The 24,585-nt window shown below is 40.9% G+C and overlaps 1 protein-coding gene across 1 annotated transcript; it reads right to left on the reverse strand.

Annotated features, from left to right (window-relative positions):
- Positions 1–591: 591 nt before the first annotated feature.
- On the reverse strand, positions 592–23,699 carry Spg21 (SPG21 abhydrolase domain containing, maspardin). Its single transcript, XM_010641143.2, has 8 exons — positions 23,613–23,699; positions 21,207–21,368; positions 17,557–17,637; positions 16,092–16,237; positions 8,698–8,806; positions 7,104–7,211; positions 4,942–5,082; positions 592–1,060 (listed from the first exon to the last, which is right to left on the reverse strand). The coding sequence occupies exons 1-8, from the start codon at positions 23,673–23,675 to the stop codon at positions 944–946; spliced, it is 927 nt and encodes a 308-aa protein (XP_010639445.1). The 5' UTR covers positions 23,676–23,699; the 3' UTR covers positions 592–943.
- Between the last annotated feature and the right edge of the window lie 886 nt (positions 23,700–24,585).

Genomic DNA, 24,585 nt, shown 5'->3' on the forward strand with positions numbered 1-24,585 from the left:
TCAAGTAACTTGTTCGATCCCTTGAGCATACAGTGTTACAAGTGGCTTTAGGATAAGCCAGTGATGGGAGCGTGTGTGGAAGTGAGAGCGGGCTTTCTAGCAGATGAAACAAGACTGTCCAGGGACTGGAATTTGGAAAGCTGGGCCACAGAGACATGGCTCATTATGTGTGTTTAAAACTTTCCACATGGAGAAAAGAAAATATGAAGGAAAAGTTACTTGGAACACGGCAGCTGTTCTCTATATAACAGGAACTGTGATTTTTACCATCAGTAAACTTCAGTTTAGGGAGATTAGTGATTTATAGTCACACAGAATTGGCAAAAAGCATGATCAATGTAGCCTGACAGGCAGCAACAATAACTACAAAAACCACTCACTGAAACTGAATTTTTATTCCAAATGACTGTATGATGTCTAGAAAGACAACTGCCGATAGTCAAAACAGTGCCCTTACTTGGAAATTAGAAGTAGTTGATTTGCAAGTGAGCCAACAGCTGGGTGCTAGTCTGGCACTGTGACAATGGTTATGCGCCAGAAGCACAAAAATAACTCATGTCCTCTGACACACGATCCTGATGTGTGGCATTGTAGTAAATAATATAAAAAGCAAGAAAGAAGACAGGAAAAGAAAAGGAAAAAAAAATCCCCAAACCTCAGAAATTAACATTCACTTAGGAACACAGTAGTGAAGACTTCTGGTACCAAAATTTTCACTGTTAAAATGTCTTCAAAAGGACTTCTTCAAATTGAAAAGCTAAAAAAACTGAAGAGGGAACTGTTACACTGGCTTAGAAGTGTTGCCACCCGTCAGGAAGGTGACAATCAGTCCCACTTCCAAAGCAAAGTGAGAACCGGGGCCTCAAGCAGGCTGGCAGCAGCGCTGCCATCACTGATTGTACACAAACACGCTGGGCCACCTCATTCACGGCGACAGACACGTCTACTGCTCCTCCTGGCTGATGCTGAGGTTGCCCTTCTGCACCTCCAGCTCCTCCGCACTGACCATGGACGGATCAATGGCAGCGTATTTGGTTCCGTGGAATTGCAGCAAATGTATCTGTAGTGATGCAAAGTCATTCTAATCATTGTTCAAACAGAATCCCTGTGTAGTGCTAGGGATGAACCCAATGTCTTGGATGTATTAGGCTGGTACTGTACTACTGAGCTATATCCCCCGCTTTTTTATGGTACTGGGGATTGAACTCAGGACCTTGTGGTTGTGAGGCAGGTGGCAGAACCACAGAGTTAAATCCCTGGCCACCAGCCCTTTTTGAGACCAAGTCTCACTAAGTAGCACAGACTGGCCTCCAACTTGCAACCCTCTTGCCTCAGCTTCCTGAGCAGCTGAAATGAGAGGCCTGGATCACTGCACTGCGTGAGAATGATTTTTAATGGGTGCAATGCAGAACAGAATGAACATTGCCTTCCATAGCGAGTTCTGCAGGAAAGCGCAAGGCCCTGAGTTAGATCCCTGGTACCCCCCCAAAAAAACCTGCCTGACAAGTACAAGGTCCTGAATTTGATTCCTGGTGCAAAAAAAAAAAAAAAAAAAAAAAAAAAAAAAAAAAAAAAAAAAGATGCAAGAGAAGAACTGGTAAGCATAGAAATGTCAAAAAAGCATTTTAAAGAGCTACACCATAGCATCTTTGATCCCAGATTGCTTTGTTACCAGTCTCCATGTTCCTGGGGAGCCCATTCACAGGCACTGTAATTGGCCCCAGGCTGCCTGGCCAGTGGGCCACTTCCCTTCCCATCCTCTGCTATTCTGATTACCGCCTGACAAGTATACCTCAGCACACTTTTTTCTACCTTCAGGGCTACTTTCCTTAGGATCCACTTCCACAGGTGGATGAAAGCACTGAAAGGACACAGCTGCATTTTGCCAAACTGCCCAATTAATCACTTGTCACCACTACCGTAATATCTATTTAGGCAGAGGGTGAGGGGTGGGCTGTTAATGCATTAAAATGACATCAAGAAACTGATGAGACTGAGCAGTACCTCATTTGGGCCTGGTGTCTTGTTTGGTTGAATTTACTGTGTGTTCGCAGGACACCAGGGGCACTGCAGGTGTGGACACAGGATGACTACTCAGAGTAGTACAGGGATGGTGGGCAACCGGGTGGGGGTGTGAAGACAGCTGTGTGAAGTCTGCCGTACATGAGAAACGGAGGTGCCTCGTCCCTCTGAGCACCCACACTCTGCTCAAGTACGTCCTGTATCTCTACTTTTTTTTCCAAAACAGCAAAACTGCAAATTTATTTTAAGAATGGGTTAAGTTCCTTATTTCTGTCTTGGGGACTCTTAGACACAGCCCTGAGACATTTGTCTTAGCAAAGAAAATAAAAATATATAACTTTAAAATGTTAATTGTAGTATGCTTTGGGTCTAATTCAAAATAGTGGTTAAGGGTGGGGATTTAGCTCAGTGGTGCTGCCACCTGCTTCACAAGCACAAGGTCCTGAGTTCAATCCCCGGTACCATCAAAAACAAACAAACAAACAAACAAACAAAAAAAGTGGTTAAGATGATTAACCATTAAGAGAAAATATTAAGAGCACATTACATTGAATAAATGTACATAAGACTAATGCTTATACATGTTATCAGTTGTTCAACGTAAATTCGAGTATTGTTGGCGTCTTAAAATTTATAAAAGATAACGAATTTGGTTTATTAAATGTGTTTCATAAATTATTAGTATATATTAAGGTTTAAGAATGCTTTGTTGGCGAGTTTGATTCCTGGTACCAAAAAAGAGACTGCTTTGTTGGGTTGACTGAAAGTTAAGTTTTTCATAAGCTGGTTATAATTAAAAGGTTAAGCTTTCTAGATCTAAAACATTAAGTTTCTTAAGATACAAAGATGGTCTTTAAACTTATAAAACTAGATTAAAAAGCAAAAAAAGTTCTATATTTTACTCAGGTAATTTCTGGTTTTCCATAGTTAATCTTTTAGTTACTAAAAACTGAGTTTTATTTAAGTGTTGACTTGTATTTTCAATAATCAGTTTATGATAGATTAAATGAACAACTATTATCTTAGTTTAGTTTATGACTATGGGATTAGAGGTACATCAAAAAACAAGACATGCCATGAATCTAAACTTTAAAGTTAAGTTTAATCTATACAAAGTAATAAGTGCTCTTTTATTTTACATATATTTATTTATATATTATATATACTATTTATATATATGACATATAAAATGATCAAAAAATTTTGTGTCTCTTTAAATTTGGCCCTGCCATTTAAAACTTGATCTATATCTACTGGCTTTAATGAAACGAGCATTTCGTTATAGTATAAATGAGATACATGTGCATACTGGGTCAATATTTCAAAGTACTTGATATGCAGATAGATTATGATAGTTAAACCTACTGCTCCCACTTCAACACTGGTGTAACTGACTTCTTGTGTGTTCAACAACTGAGGCCTGGAAACCAGAGTGAAGAATGGTAACTGGACTAAGAATACAGGCAATATATTTGCCCTGGTCTTTCAAGGTCACCAGGGACCAAGGTTACAAGGGGACCTCTCTAAAGAATCCTACAATTCTGGTGAGTCACCCGATCTCTGGAGCAGGGAGACTGCTGAACCCCAGATGACAGGAGTCAATCAGTATGCACTGTGCTAAGAGGGGTCACTAAACAGTAAAATGTTCCCATGCTTCCAAGGGAAGCCACATGTCTGGCAAAGACAATAAATAACCCATCCCAGTGGATGATGCTGACAGAGGAGCTAAGAGGTTCTGCCCATGGCCCCAAAGTAATGCCTGAGAAGCCTGACTTTGACAAATTTGTGTGTGTGTGTGTGTGTGTGTGTATTTAGAGAAATATATTTAGAGAGAAAGATTAATTTTGATCTTGACAAAAGTCTTGAGGTATTGCAGAGCCGGCTGAGGAAGTAGGCATCACTTGTTACACAAGCACAGGACAGTTCCCAAAGCCCTACACTTAGCTTTCTCCCCAGAAGTCGAGCAGGTTTTCAATAGGACAGCATACACTGACAGCGGCCTGAGGAGCTGGTGATGTAAGCGATGGTTCATACTGAGCTTCTGCCTTGTGTTCTCTCTTGCACGGTGACCCCCTCATGTTGTGGGGTTTAGGGTATATACTTCCTTTCCTAATTTTATTTGGCCCAAACTCATTCTACACAGCCTGTTTCTTTCCCTACATTTAATGAAGTTTTGCTGCTGTGTGTCCTGTCTTGAGCAATTCTTCGCTCAAGACGGAAAGAATCTAGAAACCACCTATACAAGGAAACTACAGCACCTCAAAACCCAATAACCGTCTCACTTGGTCTTAAACACCCAAAGGGAAAATGCATCCAAAATTACTTATAATATTAAATCAAAAGCTTGGCTAAAAAAGGTGGGGGCAGAACTCTGCCAGCTGGCACCCCTTTGTTGCGAACAAAAAACCATAAATGAAGACTGAGGGAGACATGAGGTAGAATAGAAGAAAAAAAAACTAGATAGAAAGGAAACAAGGCGATCAAGATTTTAAAAATTGCACTTTTAAGGAAAATTGCAGCTATGGGACCCAAGCCATTTTGTTGTTGGTGCTGTTTCTCCCAAAACACAGCAAACTTAGGCAACTCCTAAAAATGGGTCTGCTGTTTCCTTATTTACAAATGGTCCTCTTTCAACTAAGAATAGATCACCTTTTCATCTCATTACAGGTGAGCCATCCCCTCCCACTCACTAGCCAAGAGTATAACCAAATTCCACAGAAAATTTCACCATTGAAACCCATATCAACAATATCAGGCCTCATTTCTCTGAGTTACTGTGCTCTGCTCTTAAGTGCATCTTGTATCTGTCCTTTAAAAAAATTATAAATGTAAACCACATCAAGTCAATGCCTCTTCCCACAGACAACTCTGTCATTCCCTTTCCTAAACAGAACAGCTTATGTTACAAACAATGCTCACCTGTACATACAGATTCACCTCTGCGCTTCTGCACAGGTAGGGGAAGTTGCCTCCTGTTTTAAGGTGCGCTCTCCGGGCGTTAGGGTACAGTTTGTACATTTCCTCTTTAGCTTCGGTTGAAAGTGCACTCTGGTCAAACACCTTCAAAATAACAACAAAGCTGCAACTGACTGGCATTTTAACAAGTCCTTTCACAGAACAGAAAGTCCCACCCAAGATCTGCTTTTTCAAGAAGGAACAACGCTGAGCCACCAAGCAGCCTGAGCTGCCACACAGGGCTGATCCCTAGTCACTTCGTACTCCAACCTAAGACCTTGGCTACAGTTTTTTGCTGTCAAATGTCTCTTGCATTCTTTTCTTGGTTTTGTTTTGTTTCTGGTACAGGAAATGAACCCAGGGCCTTCCCTCTTTATACTAAGATAGGGTCTGCTAGGTCACTAAGTTGCCCAGGTTGAGCTAAAACCTACAGTCAGTCCTTCTGCCTCAGCCTCCTGGAGTGCTGGAGTTACTGGTGTGTGACACCATGCCTGGCTTTTTGCATTCTTTCATTGGGGGAATTCTATCAGGAATTTTCTTTTTCCTCAAATATAGTTAATAGAATATTAATAGTGAACAATCATTATCGGAAATATCAATTTTAGAAAAGATCAGGAAATCTCAAAAGAACTTTTTATTACTGAAAACAATTACATAAGTCATATACCCTCAGAGAAAAAATTCCAGGAGGTATTTAAAGAGTATAAGGTTAAAAAGTCCAACTCCTTCTAAATCCTATGCAATTCTGGACATACTTCAATGTGCATACAAATTTTACTTGTAATGGATAATTTCCTGACCAGAAAAATATCACATTATTTGAATTTAAGAATAAACCAATTTATGAGGCTAATTAAATCCAGGCGGGCGGGGGGGCACAGCTCAGTGGTATATCATGTGCTTACTACGCTCAAGGCTCTGGGTTTGATCCTCAGCACCAACAAAGGGTAAAAACCACTGTGAGATAGCACTCTGCTCTGTGAGTAGGACTAGTATGAGTGCTGTACAGAATATGGAGAAACCGGAACCTGTGTGCATTGCGAATGGGAAGGTAAAATGGCAGAGCCTTTGTGGAAATCAATATGGCAATTCCTCACAAAGTTAAAGAATTACCAGGTGATCTAGCAATTCCAGTCATAGGTATATTCCCACAAGAATTAAAAGTAGGAATGTGGATATTTTTATACTAATACTCATTCACCATAGCCAAAAGCTGAAAACGACCCACATGCCCACTGGCAGATGAGTGCATAAACATAAAAAAGGAGTTTTTCAGCCTTAAAGGAATGACACGGACACGACATAGCATACTCCTACATGAAACAGTCCAGACACAGAAGGTAAATATTTGATGTACTTAGGACAGGCAGATCCATGGGGACAGAAATTAAGATTGCTGGTTGCAGGGGCCAGTGAAAAAAGGAGGAATGAGGAGTGATTAGTTAAGGGATGTAGAGTCTGTGATAATAAATACTCTCTGGAAGTGGGTGCAATTGATGGTTGCACAACACTGTGAGTGTACCGAATGTCACTAAACTATAGTTTTAAAAGTGGCTAAGGTGGTAAACTTTGTTATATACATTTTACAATAATTTGTTAAAGATAAGCTTTTGTGCCAATTGGACTTTATGAAATTCCAGATTCTCTGTCAAGAAGCATCTTCTTGGGCCGGCAATTTAGCTCAGAGGTTCTGCCATCTGCCTTCCAAGCGTAAGGACCTGAGTTCGATCCTCGGTACCAAAAAAAAAAAAAAAAAAAAAAAAAGCATCTTCTCTTTGCTGCCCCAATGTGTAATAGCTTAAAACAACACCTGTTGATAAGAAAGCAAAAATGCTCTACAATGGGTAACAACTAACTACCAGGGCCTCACACATGTTAAGCAACTGCCCTATCACAGAGCTACATCTTCAGCCCAAACTATTTCTTTCAGTGGTGGTTTTATGGTTGTCAGGAAAAACTCAGGAGAAGCAATAAACCAATTATTTGGGAATTGAGAAAGCTGGGAGTAAAATCAAAAGCCCTGGCAGCATTTGGAGAAGCACACTTCAAGTTATAAAATAATTACATTTTGACATGTGCATTTAGAAAGGAAAAGCATCTATGGTACTTAAAAAAAGCTCACTTACATCCATAATAGTTACAGGAATGTCCCGGATTTTATGAGGTTCCACATAAGAATTCTGACAATTCAGGGTCAGTCTTGAAGCCAGTTCACTCTGACCCAGACTTTCTAGCTGCAGAAAGAAATGCAGGTTAAGATTTTTAAAATAACTTTTTAATGTTTACATTAAATCCACAGATAACCTTTTGCTTACAAATGTGCTGTCATACATGGTGGGGCCAGAAAAGTCACAGATGAGGAAAGACTGAACGAGCCTCTGAGCCTTTTTCTAGTTCTGGAACCTCCATCTAATCTGCCTTCTTCAACCCACTGCCTGTGTGCAGCCAGCTCATTTGTGTACCCTGTAGATTGGAGGTGGAAGAGACCTCAGCAGCCAACTGCCCTTAGCTCCTAAATACAAGCTCTGGGTCGGCAGATTTATCTGAGAGGTAGAGGAGGGGGTAAAGTGAAAATTCAGATTCCTAGGCCTGGTGCCCAAGGATTCCAGGTGGACTGCCTGGTTTGAGGCCTTTGTTTTTTGAGATGTGTTTTTTCTTGCAAGTCACCCAGTCTGATCCTGAGTTCATGCTGTTGCTGGGCATTGTGGTGCATGCCTGTAACCCCAGCACTTGGGAGGCTGAGACAGGAGAATAACCATGAGTTCAAAACTAGCCTGGACTACACAGTTAGTTCAAGGCCAGCCTGAACTATATAGCAAGACCTTTTCTCAAAAAACCAAAGAAGCAAAACCAGAATCCTCCTGCTTCAGCCTCCTAAGTAGTTAGGATTACAAGCATATGCCATGGTACCTGGCTATTTTCATTTTTTTATATCTAAATCATTTAGCTGATACACAAAAACATTAATATTGTATATATTAATAGTGTATATATTAATGTGTTGTTTATATATATGTACATATTTTGTAACATTTAAATTTCCTTAAATATTTCATTTGTTCATGGTAAAAAAAAAAACTTTCAGAATTCTTTTCCTCTACCTTTTTTGTTGTTTTTATTTTGTTTTTTATTTTTTTAATACAGGGTCTCACTATGTATCCCAGGCTGGCCTCACACTCATGGCAACCCTCTAGCCTCAGCCTCCTGAGTACTGGGATTACAGGTATACACCACCATGCCTGGCTTTCTAGCTTTTGAAATGTATAATTTTATTTACAGTTATAGTTTATTGTTATGTATAGTTTATTTACAGTTGCCCTGAAATCTGTTTCTGTTTTGCACTACTGGAGATTGAACCCAGGGCCTTTGCAATGAGCTCTATTCCAGGTCCTTTTTTCTATGAGATGGGGCTCCAACCTGTTATCCTCCTGCTTCAGCCTTGCAGAGTGCTGGAATTACAGCATGTGTCACTGCTCCCAGCTTGAAATCTTTATTTTTGAAAGCTTCCTGTATGATATGATGAACAGCTGCTGGGAAGCACTAACGCAGCTACAGCCCTTACCAGCAGTAGCATCTGCTTGGAAGTACTGGAGTGAATACAGCAGAATGTCTGACAAAGATCTTTAACAGACATCACTGAGGTGGATATACCCTCAGGAAACCAGCAGCTGTGAAAGTTCCCAGTACAAGGTGTTCCCACCTCCATTCCATGGTTCTTACCCTGTCCACCATGAAATCAATGGCATCAGCCATCATAGGGTCCACTGGGCCAGATGAAAAGTTTCCAAGAACTATTTTTTTGAGCATAAATGCAGGCATCAGCCAAAAGCTGTAAAGCAAAGACAAAGTCCCAGTAATGTGAACTTGTCAAGAGTACACATAAATGACAAAAACTCATTCAACACTGACACTCTAATCGTTATCTTGAAATCCAGCCATAAAAAGACCTCCTTTCAGAGCCAGGGATGTAGCTCAGTGGCGCCATGCCTGACTGGCAAATGCAAGGTCCTGAGTTCAATACCCACTACTACAAAAAAGAAAAGAAAAGAAAATAGACCTCCTTTGAAAAAGCTCAGCATCTTGTTTCTACATACACTTTCCCAAGCTCTCCAAAGAGTTAAGAGCCAGATGTGGTGGCGCATGTGTGATCCCAGTACTCGGGAAGCTGAGGCAGGAAGATCTCCTTGAGTTTGAGGCCAGTCTGGGCTACATAGTGAGCTCAAGGCCAGCCTGAACTGCATGGGGAAACCCTGACTCAAAAAATAAGAGAGAACGACTATAAACAATATTTCAAAATACCTTCAAATGAGGTGGCCATTCTGATGATTCCAAGTGTTTTTTGTTTGGGTTGCTTTCCAGTAAATAAACTAGTGCATCTAGAAAACTGCACTTTGAGAGAACCAGTCTTTCTTTCCAGTTGATAACCTTTCCATCAACTGGTATTTCAAAATATATTTCAAAATAGCAAAACAAAAGTTATTGAACCTTCCCAAATTTGCTACTGTTATATTCATTCAGGCCCATTCAGGGCAATTCAAACTTTATGGCTTTCTATACGTGATTTTTTGATATTTACTTTGCGAATTACAAATGTTAAGCGGCATCATAGAGGGTAGTATTCAAAATCTATGCTAAAAACTGCAAAACACATAGAGCACCTTCCCATGTATACTGTCTGTAGAAAAGTATTGTTGGAAGTTTACCTTCCCTCAAAGGGGTGACGCAGTCCTCTTCTACTTCACTTTCTAAGCTCTCTACCACCCCCAGCCACCGCTTTCTCACCTCTTTCCTTTTCCTGTGGGGTTGGGGATGGAACCCAGGGCCGTCAGTGTAAGCTAGGGAAGGGCCCTACAGCTGAGCTGAATCCTAGCCCTTTATCTCTTAACGGTGATGGTGTCTACTTCACCTCCATGTCCTCAGTGTGTAGCATACACAAAGCAACTGATATGCAAGGGCACAAACTGGGGACGGCCTTGGCCAATGAGAGCAACAGTACGGGTCATCAATGAGCTTTACAGCACCAATGTGCTTAAGAAATCGCTGCCCTAATGCTGAGAAAATAAACCACTGAAACAACATGCAGCAAGTTCTGAAAAATAGCAAGACTATAATCTTAAGCAGATGTGGAAACCATGCAAATGATGCTAACTTAAAACATCATTTGAAAGCTAACCAGATTATACAGATACAGTTAGTCACTGAGCTTCTGGTTGTGTTTATAATTACCCCTTGCAGGAAGGGCCTGTGTCTCCCCGCACACAGTCTTCATCCATCATTTAAACAAGCAGCACAAATCAACAGATTACCAGCTACCAGGTTTCCTTAACTATTTCCTCCCAAAAATAAACAGAGCTTACAACCTGTGTTACCATGGTCTTTCATTCCTCCATTCTTAGCACTGCTGGCTTACCAAATCTTTCTTTGCTCTAGCAACTTGTCCTTCAAAACTTGTAGAAGAAAAAAACACATATACACACAAAATGTACTGCTGAGAAAAAAAATTAATTTTCTCTCAATGCAGGTTTTGTAAGGATTGTTTCGAAATGTTAATTTTAAGAAAGAAAACAGGGAGAACAGAACCAACAAATGGAGAGAGATGTAAAGAAAGTTGTAAGTATGAGGCTGTATTTTTAGTGAGGAAAGTTACAGAGAGAATGTTTTTGGACAAAGATTTTGTACAATAAAATAATTTTTTGTCCTATACTAAAATGACTAGATTACCCCAAATGAGGAAAAAGATAAAACTAGGGGTCTAAGGAAGTCACACAAGTCGTGATTGAGAGAATATGTGTGCGATCAAGTTAGACACATGTCATTCTGAAAGCCACCCCAGACCAGGGTAATTTCCTCATCAACATTCCTCGTTTGGGGGTGGGGTACAGTTTAACTGTACATGGGTAATCACTGGACTTCTTAGGGTGCATGACCCTTTATCCACATTGGGCTTGTTTATTTAGAATAATTCTCCCTACAGACAGGGACTAGCTGTCCTAAGTTGAAGGTACAAATAGAAGGAAAAGGAAAGATTGGAGGCTTGAAGATGATGGAAAAACAATGTTATTCAGGTATGGAAAGGCCCAGGGGCTCCCTTACCAGTTTTACAGGAGCCCCGAGTAAAACTGTGAGTAGGAACAAATTGATTAACTTACTCACGGACACAGGTGCTACCTATTTGGCAGATACTAACCTGGCATAAGAAACTTCAGAGACCGTTTCTCCAAGAGAAATGTGGGCTTGCCCCCTCCAGGAAGCTTTGGAAAGATGCCCTTGGGATAACATCCTAACAGTTTCTTGGATATGCCAGGTTGCCCACACCCTCTTTTGGGATGAGATCTCCTATGTAAACTAAATACGCAACCCCACTCCTTTTCTCTAGGGTAACTCAACACTAAGGTTCTGCCTGAACAGGCTTGGATCTTGCAGGTGGCCCTTCTGACAAAAATACCACCTGAAGTCATCCAGGAGTTAAGGCAAGGAATGCTCCCCAATATAAACTCCCTTAAACAGATGGGCAAAGCCCCCCACCCCCCGATCAAAAACAATACCCTCTGAAGTAGGAGGCTGGATGAGAGACAAAGCCCATTCGTGAAAAGTGTCTTAATTCAGGACTTGTTCGATCCAGCACTTGTTCAATCCTGCTAATCTCTGTACAACACCCCCATTCTCCCAACCAAAACCATATGTGACTGAACATCAGTGTGACCAAGACCTACGAGTGATAAACAAAAATGTGCAAGTCCTGCAACCATTGTGAGACAGGAGGCTAGGGCATGGCTAAAACTAGCTGGGACACAAAGTGTGACCTGTTAATTACAAAACCCAGGACACGTGCACAGAACAGTTCCCAAAGCCCTGAACATGGATTTCCTGCAAGAACTCCAGCAGGTTTTCAACAGGATAACCTAGACGCGAAGCCAGTGTGGGAAATACAAAAAAAGAACAACCATCACTGAGCTCTCACCATTGTGTCGCTTCACGACAGCCCAATCTCATGCTGTACGGTGTACTTTTAAACATTTTTTTCTTCTACTTTTACTTGACCCAGATATACTCTCCAGACCCTGTTTTTTCCCATCTTAAAGAAATACAAAACCTTATAACCATGTGTGCTTGACTAATGCTTTGCTCAGGACAGAAAAAACCTAGAAATGATCTCTAGAAGGAGACTCCAGCACCCCAAAGCTCAGTAACGATATCACACGCCCCATACACTCTGCTGACAACTATCCCAGGAGGATACAGTGAGTTTTCACTTCTGGATCCCAAGGATTTTTTTTTTCCCCCACAATTCTGGTAGAAAACAAATCCCAAGAACTATTTGCAGTGGAGGGGCAGGACCCAGACACTCAATCTGCCTGACAATACTGGTGGAATGTACTTCCCCCCAGGGTTTTAAGAATTTCCCTTCCTTGTTTAGGGAAATTGTAGCTGAACACTTGAGGTCACCTTGTTTGGGGAAATTCTGTTTAAAACTTGAGATCCCCCAAGTCAGGTCAGGGATTCCCATTGGAATATGTGGCACAGTGAGCCCAACATATGACAAGTGCCTTGCCAACAGGAAGACTCAATTATGTAGCAGGATGTGTATATAAAGTTGTCTAAGAAAAAGGCACAAACCTGCAAGCAACACATCAGTTATTTGGGACCTGCTTTGTCCCTGAGACAAAAATAAGACCTTTTTCCAGACCATAAACTTATTAGGAAGCAACTGAGAGGACTTCTGGGATTGGTTGACTTTTGCAGAATTTAGATTATTAATCATGGGTTTAGAGTAAAACCACTCCATGAGGCCCTTACGGGACATGATCTTGAGCCTCTGGAATGGACTAAGGAATGTCAAAAGGCCTTTGACAGCTTCCTGACTTGCAAAAGCCATTCTTCCTGTGTTCATAAAGAACAAGGGCTGCTTCCACTGCTTGGAGTTTTAGCTAAGCCCTTAGCAAAGGTGCTGCATCTGGAGGCACATTTTCCCCAAACCAGACCACATGGCTAAGAAACGGCCTCCATGCTTGCAAGCAGTTGCAGTCACTTATGACATTCCTCAGGAAGCAGGAAAATTCTTCTTGACACAACCTTTGCCTGTGTTTGTGCCCCACCATGTCCTCTCCCTTATTAGAACACAAAGGTCCTGACTCACGGCAGGAAGATGGAAAATACCATCCTGCTGGACAATCCCAACCGGCCACCTTGCTTGACTTCCTACCCTCAACACAAGGGCCGGCAGATTACTGAATGATTATTACAGCCAGCTGGCTGGATTTCTCCGATCAGCCTTTCCCCAGACTAGAACTAGAACTATTTACACTGGGAAGCAGGCTTATGCTGAGGTTGTGACATCATAGCCTTAACAGGATTTCTGGCTCCCCAAATGGACTTGTTTCAAAGGGGTAAGACCTGGGTTTTGCTTCTGACCCAGCAGTCCCTGGTGGAATGCAGTGCTCGGGAAATAATTTTGGTCCCAGACGCACTTCTTAAGCCTGTGATGAAACAACAACCACAGTCACTTTGGGAGAAATGCCACTACCAATGAATCCCAATTTACAAAGAACTGTTCAATATGTCACGCAGAACTGCCTGTTATGTACCAGAAATAATCCAAAGGAAGGCACAACCAACAGGTCTCCACAGATGGGACTTGACCTTTTAGGGAACAGCCCAACTAAAAACTGGCAGGGTGGTTTTGCTGAAAGGACACAGAGTCCTGGGAAATTACAGGTATCTGTTAGTTTTGTAGACACCTTTTCTAGGTGGGCAGAGGCCTATCTGACCTGCACTGAAAAAGCATCTGAAGATAAGACACCCTTCAAGGGGCCTATTTCAAGATGTAGTTTGCCTCACACAATCCAAAGTGACAAAGGATCTTTGTCTCATCTGTCATCCAACAGGTATCTAAAATACTGCATATCACTTAGAAATTATACTTTTTCTGAAGGCTTCAGTTGACAGGAAAGACAAAAGATGAATCACTTTAAGGAAAGCTACTGCAAAAATCCATCAAGAAATCAACTTAACTTGGACTAAAGCACTCACTGCCAACTGCCACAAATTGAGTCCTTCTAAAATACTATGTAGTAGCCCATTTCAGATCTCTGTCCTCACAGGAGGGAGTGCGCTGGCTTATCACAGGATGAGGGGAGGACTCCATATGTGAAATCACTGGGGATGATATTAACTTCTGTCTATGCATTTGCTTCCAACAGATCCACATATTCCCATGACACCTGTCTATTTCAATCTGGTGACTGACTTCTAAAAACCTGGAAAAGGGGTTGGGGATTTAGCTCAGTAACGCCTCACCTGCCTCACAAGTGCAAGGTCCTGAGATTGATCCCTGGTATCAATTAATCAATCAATAAATAAATAACAGAAAATAAAAACCTGGAAGGAACCACACCATCTGAAGTTCTGCTAAGAACTCACTCTTCTGTCAAACTGGCTGCTGGGCCACTATAAACCCACACGTGACTGAAGTCTACATTCACAATGAGGTGGTCAGATTCCTGGACTGTTCCCCAATAGAGAATCTCAAATACTTAAGAGAAAGTGAAATCTCGGCAATATAAGCTGGTAATGTTTATAACCACCCTAGCCCAACAGGGAGGTAACCCTCTTGCTGACTTGACAAAACCTCTCACGTTTGACCAGGGATGCTGGTCTTGGGAAAGAGAACTTTCCAGTCTCAATGAAGATGGCCCCTTCTCGATATGCCCTGTAGCTATGTTTACTATTTAAGGGGGTGTGAACAAATACTCAGGAACAACCTCCTTTGAGCTCCTAGCCAGAGAGTTTATGGAGAGACTCTTATAAAGAGGCACAGTACTGGAAATAGGGACAATCCCCACAGGAAACAGATGCACTATCCCAAATGGGAGCCCATCTCAACCCTAAGCTGTACCCCACAAAATGATTTAGTTGTGCCTTCCAGACCTAGGGAATGCTTAGTTTAACCTGGCCTAGCATTAATACACCAGGAAGGGCCAATTTTGCCGAGAAGGAATAGCAAACTGTACCCTCTCACCCCTGAGAAACATCAGAACTAAGGTTATAGCAAACATTCACCCGAAGAGACCCAAATCTCCAGCTTAGACAACTTCATTCTGTGCACATCCCTCCTCCACCTCCCAGACGGAGTGCTCACCTCCCCTTATCCTGCAAGACTGAGGGATAGAATACAGATAGCGGGGGGAAAAACTGTGGCCGTGCTTAATGTCATCCTTAGCCAGAATGGCCTGTGCCTCCCCAAGAGTGCAACCCACGTTCTTCATTGAAAGGAGCTGTGTGAATTAGATTAGTAGCTAGATCAGTTCCTTAATCATTTCCACAAGTCCACCATTCTTGGTCTTGCTAGCTTAATGAATAAATGTCCTGCTTTGCCCCAACAACTTATCCTCAATTCAATGAGCCCCTTTTAAGTAGCAAGAAATTCCAGGCTTGGTAACAGGCTTTTTATAGGATAAAGCCTTGCCTTGCTGACAATGAAAAAAGCACATTGTAAGCCAGCTTTAAGACATTCAGTGCCTATCAAACTAATTAAAATGATATGATCAACACAGACATGGGTCCCAGAAAACAGGTACCACTGACTACCCCTAAAGCATCTCTACCATTTCTATCTTTCTAAAGACGCTGACATCAGTTGTCATGATCTAGAGAACATTCGCTGATGGATTACATGCTTTAGTCTTTCCATTTGGGAAACAACCCAGAAAGAGAAGGAAAACAGTAATTTGTACAGAGATTTGTAGCAGGATGTGATGAAACACTGAGAAAAACCAAACACCTAATGAAACTATTATAAACACATAAAACTGTTCACACAAAATACATGGGGCCAAAAGAACACAGTTATCAGCTGATGAACTAAGAAAAACTAAAGCCGTATAAATATATAAACAATAATTTAAAATACAAAAATAGTTGGATTTAGAGTTCATTTGTATCCTTTCTTTTGCAACGGCAATGGTTCTAATTTCAATAGCCAGGGAAGCTACAGAAGACTGATGCAAGTTATGACCTTTCCCTCCCCACTAAGGCCAAAAAACCCTAAGGCCAAATTTAAAAATTTTGCTAAACAAAACACCATGCATTTTTTTTGCTTAATGCTCTGTCCATACCTGTTTGCAGTCCACGTCTGGTTGAAGATAGAAGTGTCACTGAAGGAATTGCAGAGGATGAGGGAATGGACTCTAGGAGATTTGTGAGTGTATTCAGCAAATTTCTGGGCCAAAAAGCCTCCCAAAGAAGCCCCAAACAGATGAACCTAATTATAAACAAATATAAGGCAGATCCTGAAACACCGATCAATCCTGAATATGACTGGTATTTTTGTAAACTGCTTCAGTTATCACTAACCACAGTGTGTTGGGTAACAGACTGAAATATCTACAGCATTTAGAAATTAGAAAACATTATATTTAATTTATACACCCCATTAATAAAACAACTATAAATCCAGATTATACAAGTCAAAAAATGTCATTCACAAGTTGCATTAGAAAATGAAACCAATTAGTTTCAGAAAACTGTGAGAGCTGGGGGTACAGCACAGTGCAGAACACTTGTCTGTCATGAGTAAGACCTTGGATTCCATACCTTATGCCAAAAAAGAAAAAGGTTAAAAAATTATGACTCGGGAATTCCACTGCTAGGGTCATATCTAAGAAAACTGAAGATATATTGGAACAAAACTTACAAATACTGATAGCAGCATTATTCATGATAGCCAAAATGCAGAAACAAATGATATATCCATTGATGAATGGAAAAGCAAAATATGACAGATGGATATATATATATATATAGAGAGAGAGAGAGAGAGATATTATATATTTTATATATATATATATATATACACATATATGTAATATAGAGATAGCCATAAAAGGGAATGAAATATAGGTTGAACATCTAGAAACTGAAAATCTGAAATACCTCGAAACCTAAAACTTTTGAAGACGTGACACTTGAAACATTTCAGATTTTGAAGCAGTTTGAATTTGGGGCTTGGGAAGTCTAGCAAATATTCCAAAATATGAAACACTTCTGATCTCAAGCACTTCAGATAAGGTACAACCTGTACTGAGTCAGGCGGTGTTATGAAAGAACCTCAGACACATTATGCTAAGTGAGAAAAAGCCAATTCCACAGGACCACGCTTGATATGACTACATTTATGTAAAATATCCAAAAGGACAAAGTCAGAGACACAGAAAGTAGGTTAGGCTGCAGAGCTAAGAAGAGAGAGGATGGAGAAAAACTGCTGATAAATAAATCTGAGTTTCTTTTCTTTTTGGCAAAGCTGAGGACTGAACTCTTGTGCATTTAGGCAAGCACTTGACCAGTGAGGCCAATCTGAGGTTTCTGGTACAAGTGAAAAGATGGTCTACAAATTGACAGTGGTGATGGCTGCATGTACCTAGGAATTTCTTAAAGAACAACAAATTGTACACTTTAAAAGGACAAATTATGTGGCATGTGAATTATATAAAAATAAATATTAAAAAAATAAAAAGCATTAGGCTTTACAAGCTAAATGCTGCATTAAAATTACATGTGAATAATTAGTTTCAAGGTACTCACTTTATCCAGCTGTAAATGGTCTAGAAGTTTTCTGAATCCATCACAGAATTCAAGGTGGTCCCAATACACTGGATACTGCAACTGAAATAGTAATTTTAAAATTTATGTTTAAAACTGTAAAAGCACAAATGCAACTCATACCTGAAAATTTTAGGGCTCATATAACCGAACTTCTCATATGCTCAAGTTTTGCTTCTTATTCAAAATATGTAAAAATAAGCTCTCACCTTCTAAACTTTGTATTTTATGTAACAGGCCAAAATTAGAAAAGGCTAAAAAAGTAAAAACACTCTAGCCATACTATGTGAATCTCACATAAATTTTCATTCCAAATAGCTGAGAAAGTCTGAGGTTCAAGGGTGAGTAGAGCAGGAAAGAAATGCTGTTCTCCTTTAAAGCCAATTTCATTCTTAATTGAGAACATGATATTCAAAGAGCTCAAGGGAATGGGAAATAAAATCTATTCAGAGAGCATCCTCTCTCTTTCTTTAAGGAGGTGTTCAATAAAATTGTTCTTCTTTTAATGGGCTTGGTCATTTTATCTGACTTTTTTGTACTTGTGAACAACAACCAAAAAAAGAATGATAATGACCATACGCGCCTGCTGATGAATGCTGGCAAAGACAAGGAAAAAGTACAATTCAAACTCATTTCCAGGGGCGTTGGGGTGTGCCCTCAGAATTCCCCACTTTATACACACAAAAAATCCATCAACATGCTCATTGTGTAAGCTTGGTTCGTCAGTGAAAAATCACTAGAATAGACACTGCATGGGAATTAAGGGTAATTTTGAATTTGATGTATTACTTTAATTGTTAAAAGTCTATTTGATAAGATTTCTACCATTTGGAGACAGGATGGAGAACAGATTCTTCATAACAGAGTATGTAAGATGATGGACAAAAGAAAGGGGATTTTTTCCCCACTCTTTTATTTTAGAAACCTAGGGATTGAAGCCAAGGCCACTAAACTACCTCCCCAGTCTTTTTTTTCTTTTCTTTTCAATTTTACTTTGAGACAGGGTCTCATTAAATTGGCCAGGCTGGGTTCCAATTTGCAATTCATCTGCCTCAGCCTCCCAAGTACCTGGAATTACAGGCATATGGCACCATGCTCAGCAAAGGGGGATACTTTTATGAAGGCTTTAATTTAAAAATATGCACCCCCCTGTTGAGGATACGACTCAGTGGTAGTGTATGTTCAGCCTGTCAAGGCCCTTGGCTCAATCTCCCGCACCCCTGCCAAAAGGATCCGTATTAAACACAGGTGTTACAGTGATATAAAACTTAAGTGTGCATGTGTGCCACACACACACAGGAGCACAAATAAAACGGGGGAAATTTGAATAAGCCCAAAAGACTGTATTAACTGTAATATTCTAGTTTTGATATTGCACTATACTTCTGCAAAATGTTACTAGCAAAAACTAAGCAGAGTGTAAAAGGATTACTTCTCTGCTGTGTTCATTGCTGGGGATTGAACCTAGGATCTCATACACGCTAGGCAAGTGCATTAGCACTCGGTGACACTCCCAACACCTTTTGTTTCTGTTTTTCTGTGGTCTGATGTAGTTTACAGGAACACCAAAGACAGACCACATGAAAAACATGTACTTGCATGTAGCACAACTCACTTAGAAAAGTATAAGAGGTGGATAAAATCTACCATATAACATAAATGCTACGAACACCATTTAGTTGCTGTATGAAATTAGTTTTTTTAAATTCAAAAGAAAAATAACTTAATTTACAATTGTTATGAAGAAGAATTGCTGAAACTTGTTCACTGAAACACTGACTTGCTTTATGCCTCCTCACTTGTATTAAAAATTTACAAAAGAATGTACAAAAACTGTCAGCACCTGAGTTCTGTCTTCTCTTATTTCCCTCTTGCAATCATATACTTATGGCACCTTTTGATCTCATAGAAAGAAAGGAAAAAAAAAAATCTAACATTCAGGACTACCAGTAACAGGAACAGGAATTTTGTTTTTTAAATGTTTGAATGCTTCATGAATTCCCACATCATCCTTGTGCAGGAACTGTGCTAAACTTGGCATCATTCCAGCTTTAGTATATGTGCTGCCAAAGTGAGCGTCCTGTATTTCTTACAAAAGCGTGTGACTCTTCAATCACCGAAATATTCAAATGAAAAAGATCTGTGCATTTTCACTGCTAGATACTAACAAATACCTAGTTAAGTTTCAGAACTTCATGGGGATGAGCATTTTGATCGTATCCTGGAGACAGGGTGAAATCACTATTGGCCTTTTCTTGACTCAGTATCTAGCAAAGGAGAAGGGAAAGCCCTCATCAAGAACCTTCAGGGCTAAGAATTATCAGGTGGCTTTTCCCTGCCTGGGGGACGAGGGTGCGGCACCTGCCCTCTAGAACACCGAGTATGGAGGATGATGGATACTTGGCCCACCGTGGGGCAGAGCTGCAGAGACCCCTCATGCTGTAGAATGACTTGTTAGAGAAATGAAGCTGGGGGCCAGGGCAGCCAGCAGGCAGCTCAGGTGATAAGTTTTGTCAAAGGCAGGGCTCCCAGAAAGAGGACCTGGATTTGAGGCAGCACCAGTTCATGGTAAGAATTTTCAGCTACCTTCCAAGAAAAGAGAGTCAACCTCTCCTTCAGACAGAGGGTAACCCTTGTAACAACAGCAGGACCCTGACAGAACACAAGGGATATGCTAACAGCCCAACTCCCAGAGCCACTGTGAGCTCCAAAGTTAAGAAGGGTCTCTCTGGGCAGGGGATTTAGCACAGTGGTGCTGTGTCAGCCTGGGAAGGTCCTGAGTTAAGGGAAAAAATTCTTAACCAAATGCTGAGGATAGGTGCTAACTAAAGAACACGACCTCAAATGTTAAAGATTTACATGAAGAGCAAGCTTTAGAGTCACCTGAGTTAGCAGATGCCTTTGTCTTATGCTTCATGCTCAGCTTTCTGGAAGCACTGGAATGATGAAATAAGTACGAGAAATGGAATCCCAAGACTGAGCTGACTTTCTCCCTCCTCCATCTACTGGCTGTGTGACCCAGGGTAAACCCTAAAACCTCCTGGGCCTTGGACTCCTCATCCACACACAAGGACAAAATGTTTCCTGCCACTCAGCAGTTATGACCTGTGTATCAGGAGAGGTGCACCTAACAGCTGGGGACAGAGGCTGCTTTGTGCCCTCACAGCAGACTGCTCTGTTCCCTCACAATCTCTGTATGTCTGTGTACACAAACCGGCCAGGGATTTGCCTCACATTTTAAAACAGGAAAACAGCCAGGCATGGTGATGCATGTCTGTAATCCCAGCACACTGGGAGGCTGAGACAGGAGGATCATGAGTTCAAGCCCAGCCCGGGCAACCTGGAAACTTAGTAACACCCTGCGCTAAAATTAAAACTAACAGGCAGAGATTTAGCTCAGTGGTTCCTCAACCTGCCTTGCAAGCGCAGAGTCCCGAGTTCAATCCCCAGTAACAAAAACAAACAAAACTAGAGGGTTGAGGATGTAGCTCAGTGTGAAGGCCTGGGTTCAATCCCCAATACCACCAAAAATATCTTTCCTCAATTAAACAAAAGCGTTCATTACTATAGTTTAGAAACAGATGCACAAACAACACAAGTCTGAATTTTATCACTTAAGCAGTAATACTTACAGCTATAACCCGGTAACCCCATCCAGTCAAAGCCAAAATCTGCCGGAAAAAAACATCTGCTGTTCCGCTGACAGGAGGCAGAAATATGAGAGGACACCTGATACTTCTGGGACCCGCATCGTAGAGCGACCATATTTTACTGTCATCATCATCTACGATAATCTGCATGGAAAGTTGCAAGAAAAAACGGACCACCTCACAGATCTGGTTTTGACATTAGTTTACACGATAATTTTACTGACTACTGCTGCTGCCTTACACAGAGTAACCTGAGATCACAGCAGATTAGCTTGCACAATCAACTGGTTTGGTTTCCTGTTCTTTCTTAGTGCTAACAGATTCCACAGAACTGCTTCATAAACTTCCTTGGGGCTGCTCCTTCTGTTTTTAATTTTCTTGTCCAACCTTGATAATAGGCATTAAACAGTAAACTCTGTAAATGGCATCTTATTTCTCTCCACACTTCTGGCTATGTGCATGCAAGCATGTGTTCACGTGTCTGTGTGTGTGAGCATATGCGTGAGGGTGTGTGCACGCACACCTTGAGGGCATATGCAGTCAGTCTCTAGGGTGCTGGCTCAGGACTAGCTGGGATCAGCAGGGCAAGGGAGGCCCAGAAAGAAGCTGGGTAGAGACAGCCCCGGCCCATGAGATGTCTCAGGATGCTGATCTGGACCAAGCCTTGGGGCAAGAGGAGGGAGAGGTATGTGTCACTCTCCCAGGGGAACACTTCAACCATTCCATCCGGGTGGGGAGTGGACACAAAGAAAAACTGGCTTTGGGGGCAGAGGAGGGGGAGAAAAGCCTTAGAAACCTTCCTGATCTCACAGGTCTGGATCCTTGAAGGGAAAAGGTGAGCAGGACACACAGAGAGGAGAGCCAGGTGGTCAGCAGGTGTCCAATGACCAGCATGGCTCAGCTATGATGATCGTGCACTTCATGAACATCTTCCAATTCAGACCAATACTTATCCATTTTGTTTTTTTTTTTCAAACTTTTTTTTTTGGTACCTGGGATTGAACTTGGGTCCTTGCACTTGCAAGGCAGGCCAGTGAACCGCTGAGCTAAATCCCCAGCCCCGCCAATTTTTTTCTTTTTCTTTTCTTTTCTTTTTTTTTTTTTAATACTTATCCATTTTGTTCTGAAGACAACCAAGGTCTCTGGGTGCTCTGCTACAAGAGGTGAGAGCTGGCAGTGCCAGGGACTCCACGGGTCCACTCGGTGGGGAGCAGCACACCAACCAGAGTCACTGCTGTCACCAGGAGCAGACAAATGGGGCAAAGCAAAGTCCAGAGAGGCTGAACGATTTCTCTTTGGACTTCCTTGGGTCATAGATGGTGACGATATCTCCATGCTCAAGTTTCTGACCTTTGCATTTTGCCCTTTAAAGTTCTGCTTTTCATCTATCATTTTGTTATAACTGTGATTAAAAAAAAATAAAACCCAAAAAACTCTTAATGACCTTCGACAGTGCAAACAACAAATCCCAATCCTGTAGTAATAAAATAAGACCTTCACATCTCTAAAATAGTTTAGGGAATTATTTCAACATTACAGGCTGGAAGAAAACCACAAATGGCATGTTCTGAAATAGTATGTTCTGAAAAATTACAGATGTTCTAAACAGAAGTCATAAATACTTAAATGTGTTTATCTCTATGACTTTCTCAGAGTTCTTCTAGAAAACACAGCACTGTATCTGATAATTTAAAATTGAGCACCACAAAATTATAAGCATGACTTGTGGACCAAAGTGACTGACAGCTGGAAAACATTACATAAATGAAACTACTTCCTACAACTATTCGTAAGAATATTTAGATAAATTTGGGTATTTGGGGGTCTGGTGATTACACTGATGACACAGTCCATCAAGAGGAGCTAGTCTATCAGGCATGGTGGTACATGCCTATAATCCTAGCTACTCAGCAGGCGGAGGCAGGGGGAATCACAAGTTTGAGGCCAGCCTTGACAATTTAGTGAGACCCTGACTAGATAAGATAGAAAGGACGGATGGATGGATGGATGGATGGATGGATGAACGGACGGACAGACAGAAAGGCTGGGGATGTAGCTCAGCAGCACCTGGGTTCAATCTCCAATATAGCCACATACACAAACACAAAAAGTTGATTGTATGTGACAATAAGAGAGGGGTGAATTTTTATGTTCTGTACCCTGAAATCACAATATTGGTAAAATCTTTACTTTCATATTCTTGACATAGTAACTTTAAGTGCTGGGATGGAATGCAGGGCTTCATGAAGTCTAGGCAAGTGCTCTACCACTATACCACATTCCCAGTAACCTCTACCCTCAAACATTATTACTAAGGCATAGCTCTAAAGCATGCACAAAAACAATGCAAGGTTTTACAAATGGGAAGAGTAGCAAAACTATACATACCTTTTTAAGAGGAACTGTACTTCTAAACCAGTTATAATCAGGAGAGACTTTAATCTCTCCCATGATTAGCCGAAATGGAGGTTAACCCTGAAATAAAAGCAAGTCATAAATTTGTGTTTACATGAAAACTAAATGTATAGGCTGGCCTAGCTTTACCAACACTTTAAACCAAAGAAATGAGCCATTTTACCTTGTCAGTATACACTTAAACTACTGAAAACAATTTGATGAAACACTGTAATAACAGAGAGAAGAGAAATAATTATTATAACCCCTTTAGTTCCTTCCAAAGAGGAATCTAATCTAGAAAGTTTAAACAACTTACAAAGGATCACATGGCTAATATGAATTAGGACCACAGAGAGGAATCTTTCCTGACGCCATACTGCCTGTCCCTGTTACATGACTGCCAAGTGCTATACCATCACCTTTTGAAATGATCTTAAGAATGCATTTTAATAAAGATATTTCTGGGCTGGGGATTTAGCTCAGTGGCTCTGCTGCCTGCCTCACAAGTGCAAGGTCCCGAGTTGGATCCCCAGTACCAAAAAAAAAAAAAAGATATTCCTGTCTCATTATAGATAACAGTCCCTGCTAAAGAAAGGAGTTAAAATAAGCCTGTTTTCTAATATATTCACAATATGTCATAAATCTAACTCTAATGGAACATAACTTCAGACACTCACATGTAGTTCATAAAATGCACAGGCAAATTTGCCATTTTTGGTGATGTGATTAAACATTATTTAAAAGCCACTATGGAAGATCAATGATATAAACTGGAAGTCACTAAAACTAGCAATAAAAGTATTTGTCTTCAGGGGAAAAAAGTGGACTTTTGGGAGCTTAATGATTTCTAGTTTGTGGGTTTTTTTTTTTTTAAGGGGAGAGGTATTTTATGGTTTGGGGATTGAACCCAGAGCCTCTCACATACTAGGCAAGCACTCTACCACTGAGCTGTACCCACAAGCTG

The sequence above is a fragment of the Fukomys damarensis genome, unplaced genomic scaffold (genome assembly GCF_012274545.1).
Source record: "Fukomys damarensis isolate Sample0158 unplaced genomic scaffold, DMR_v1.0_HiC HiC_scaffold_25, whole genome shotgun sequence".
Lineage (NCBI taxonomy): Eukaryota > Metazoa > Chordata > Mammalia > Rodentia > Bathyergidae > Fukomys > Fukomys damarensis.

What these genes read in the sequence shown, in the direction of transcription:
- Spg21 (XM_010641143.2), bottom strand. Translation starts at nt 23,675, where the DNA reads ATGGGAGAGATTAAAGTCTCTCCTGATTATAACTGGTTTAGAAGTACA. An exon ending in GGGGTTACCGGGTTATAGCT is followed by an intron (nt 17,638 to 21,206) that starts GTAAGTATTACT and finishes TTACTATTTCAG; the next exon opens with TTGCAGTATCCAGTGTATTG. An exon ending in ACCATTTACAGCTGGATAAA is followed by an intron (nt 16,238 to 17,556) that starts GTGAGTACCTTG and finishes GTTTATAATTAG; the next exon opens with GTTCATCTGTTTGGGGCTTC.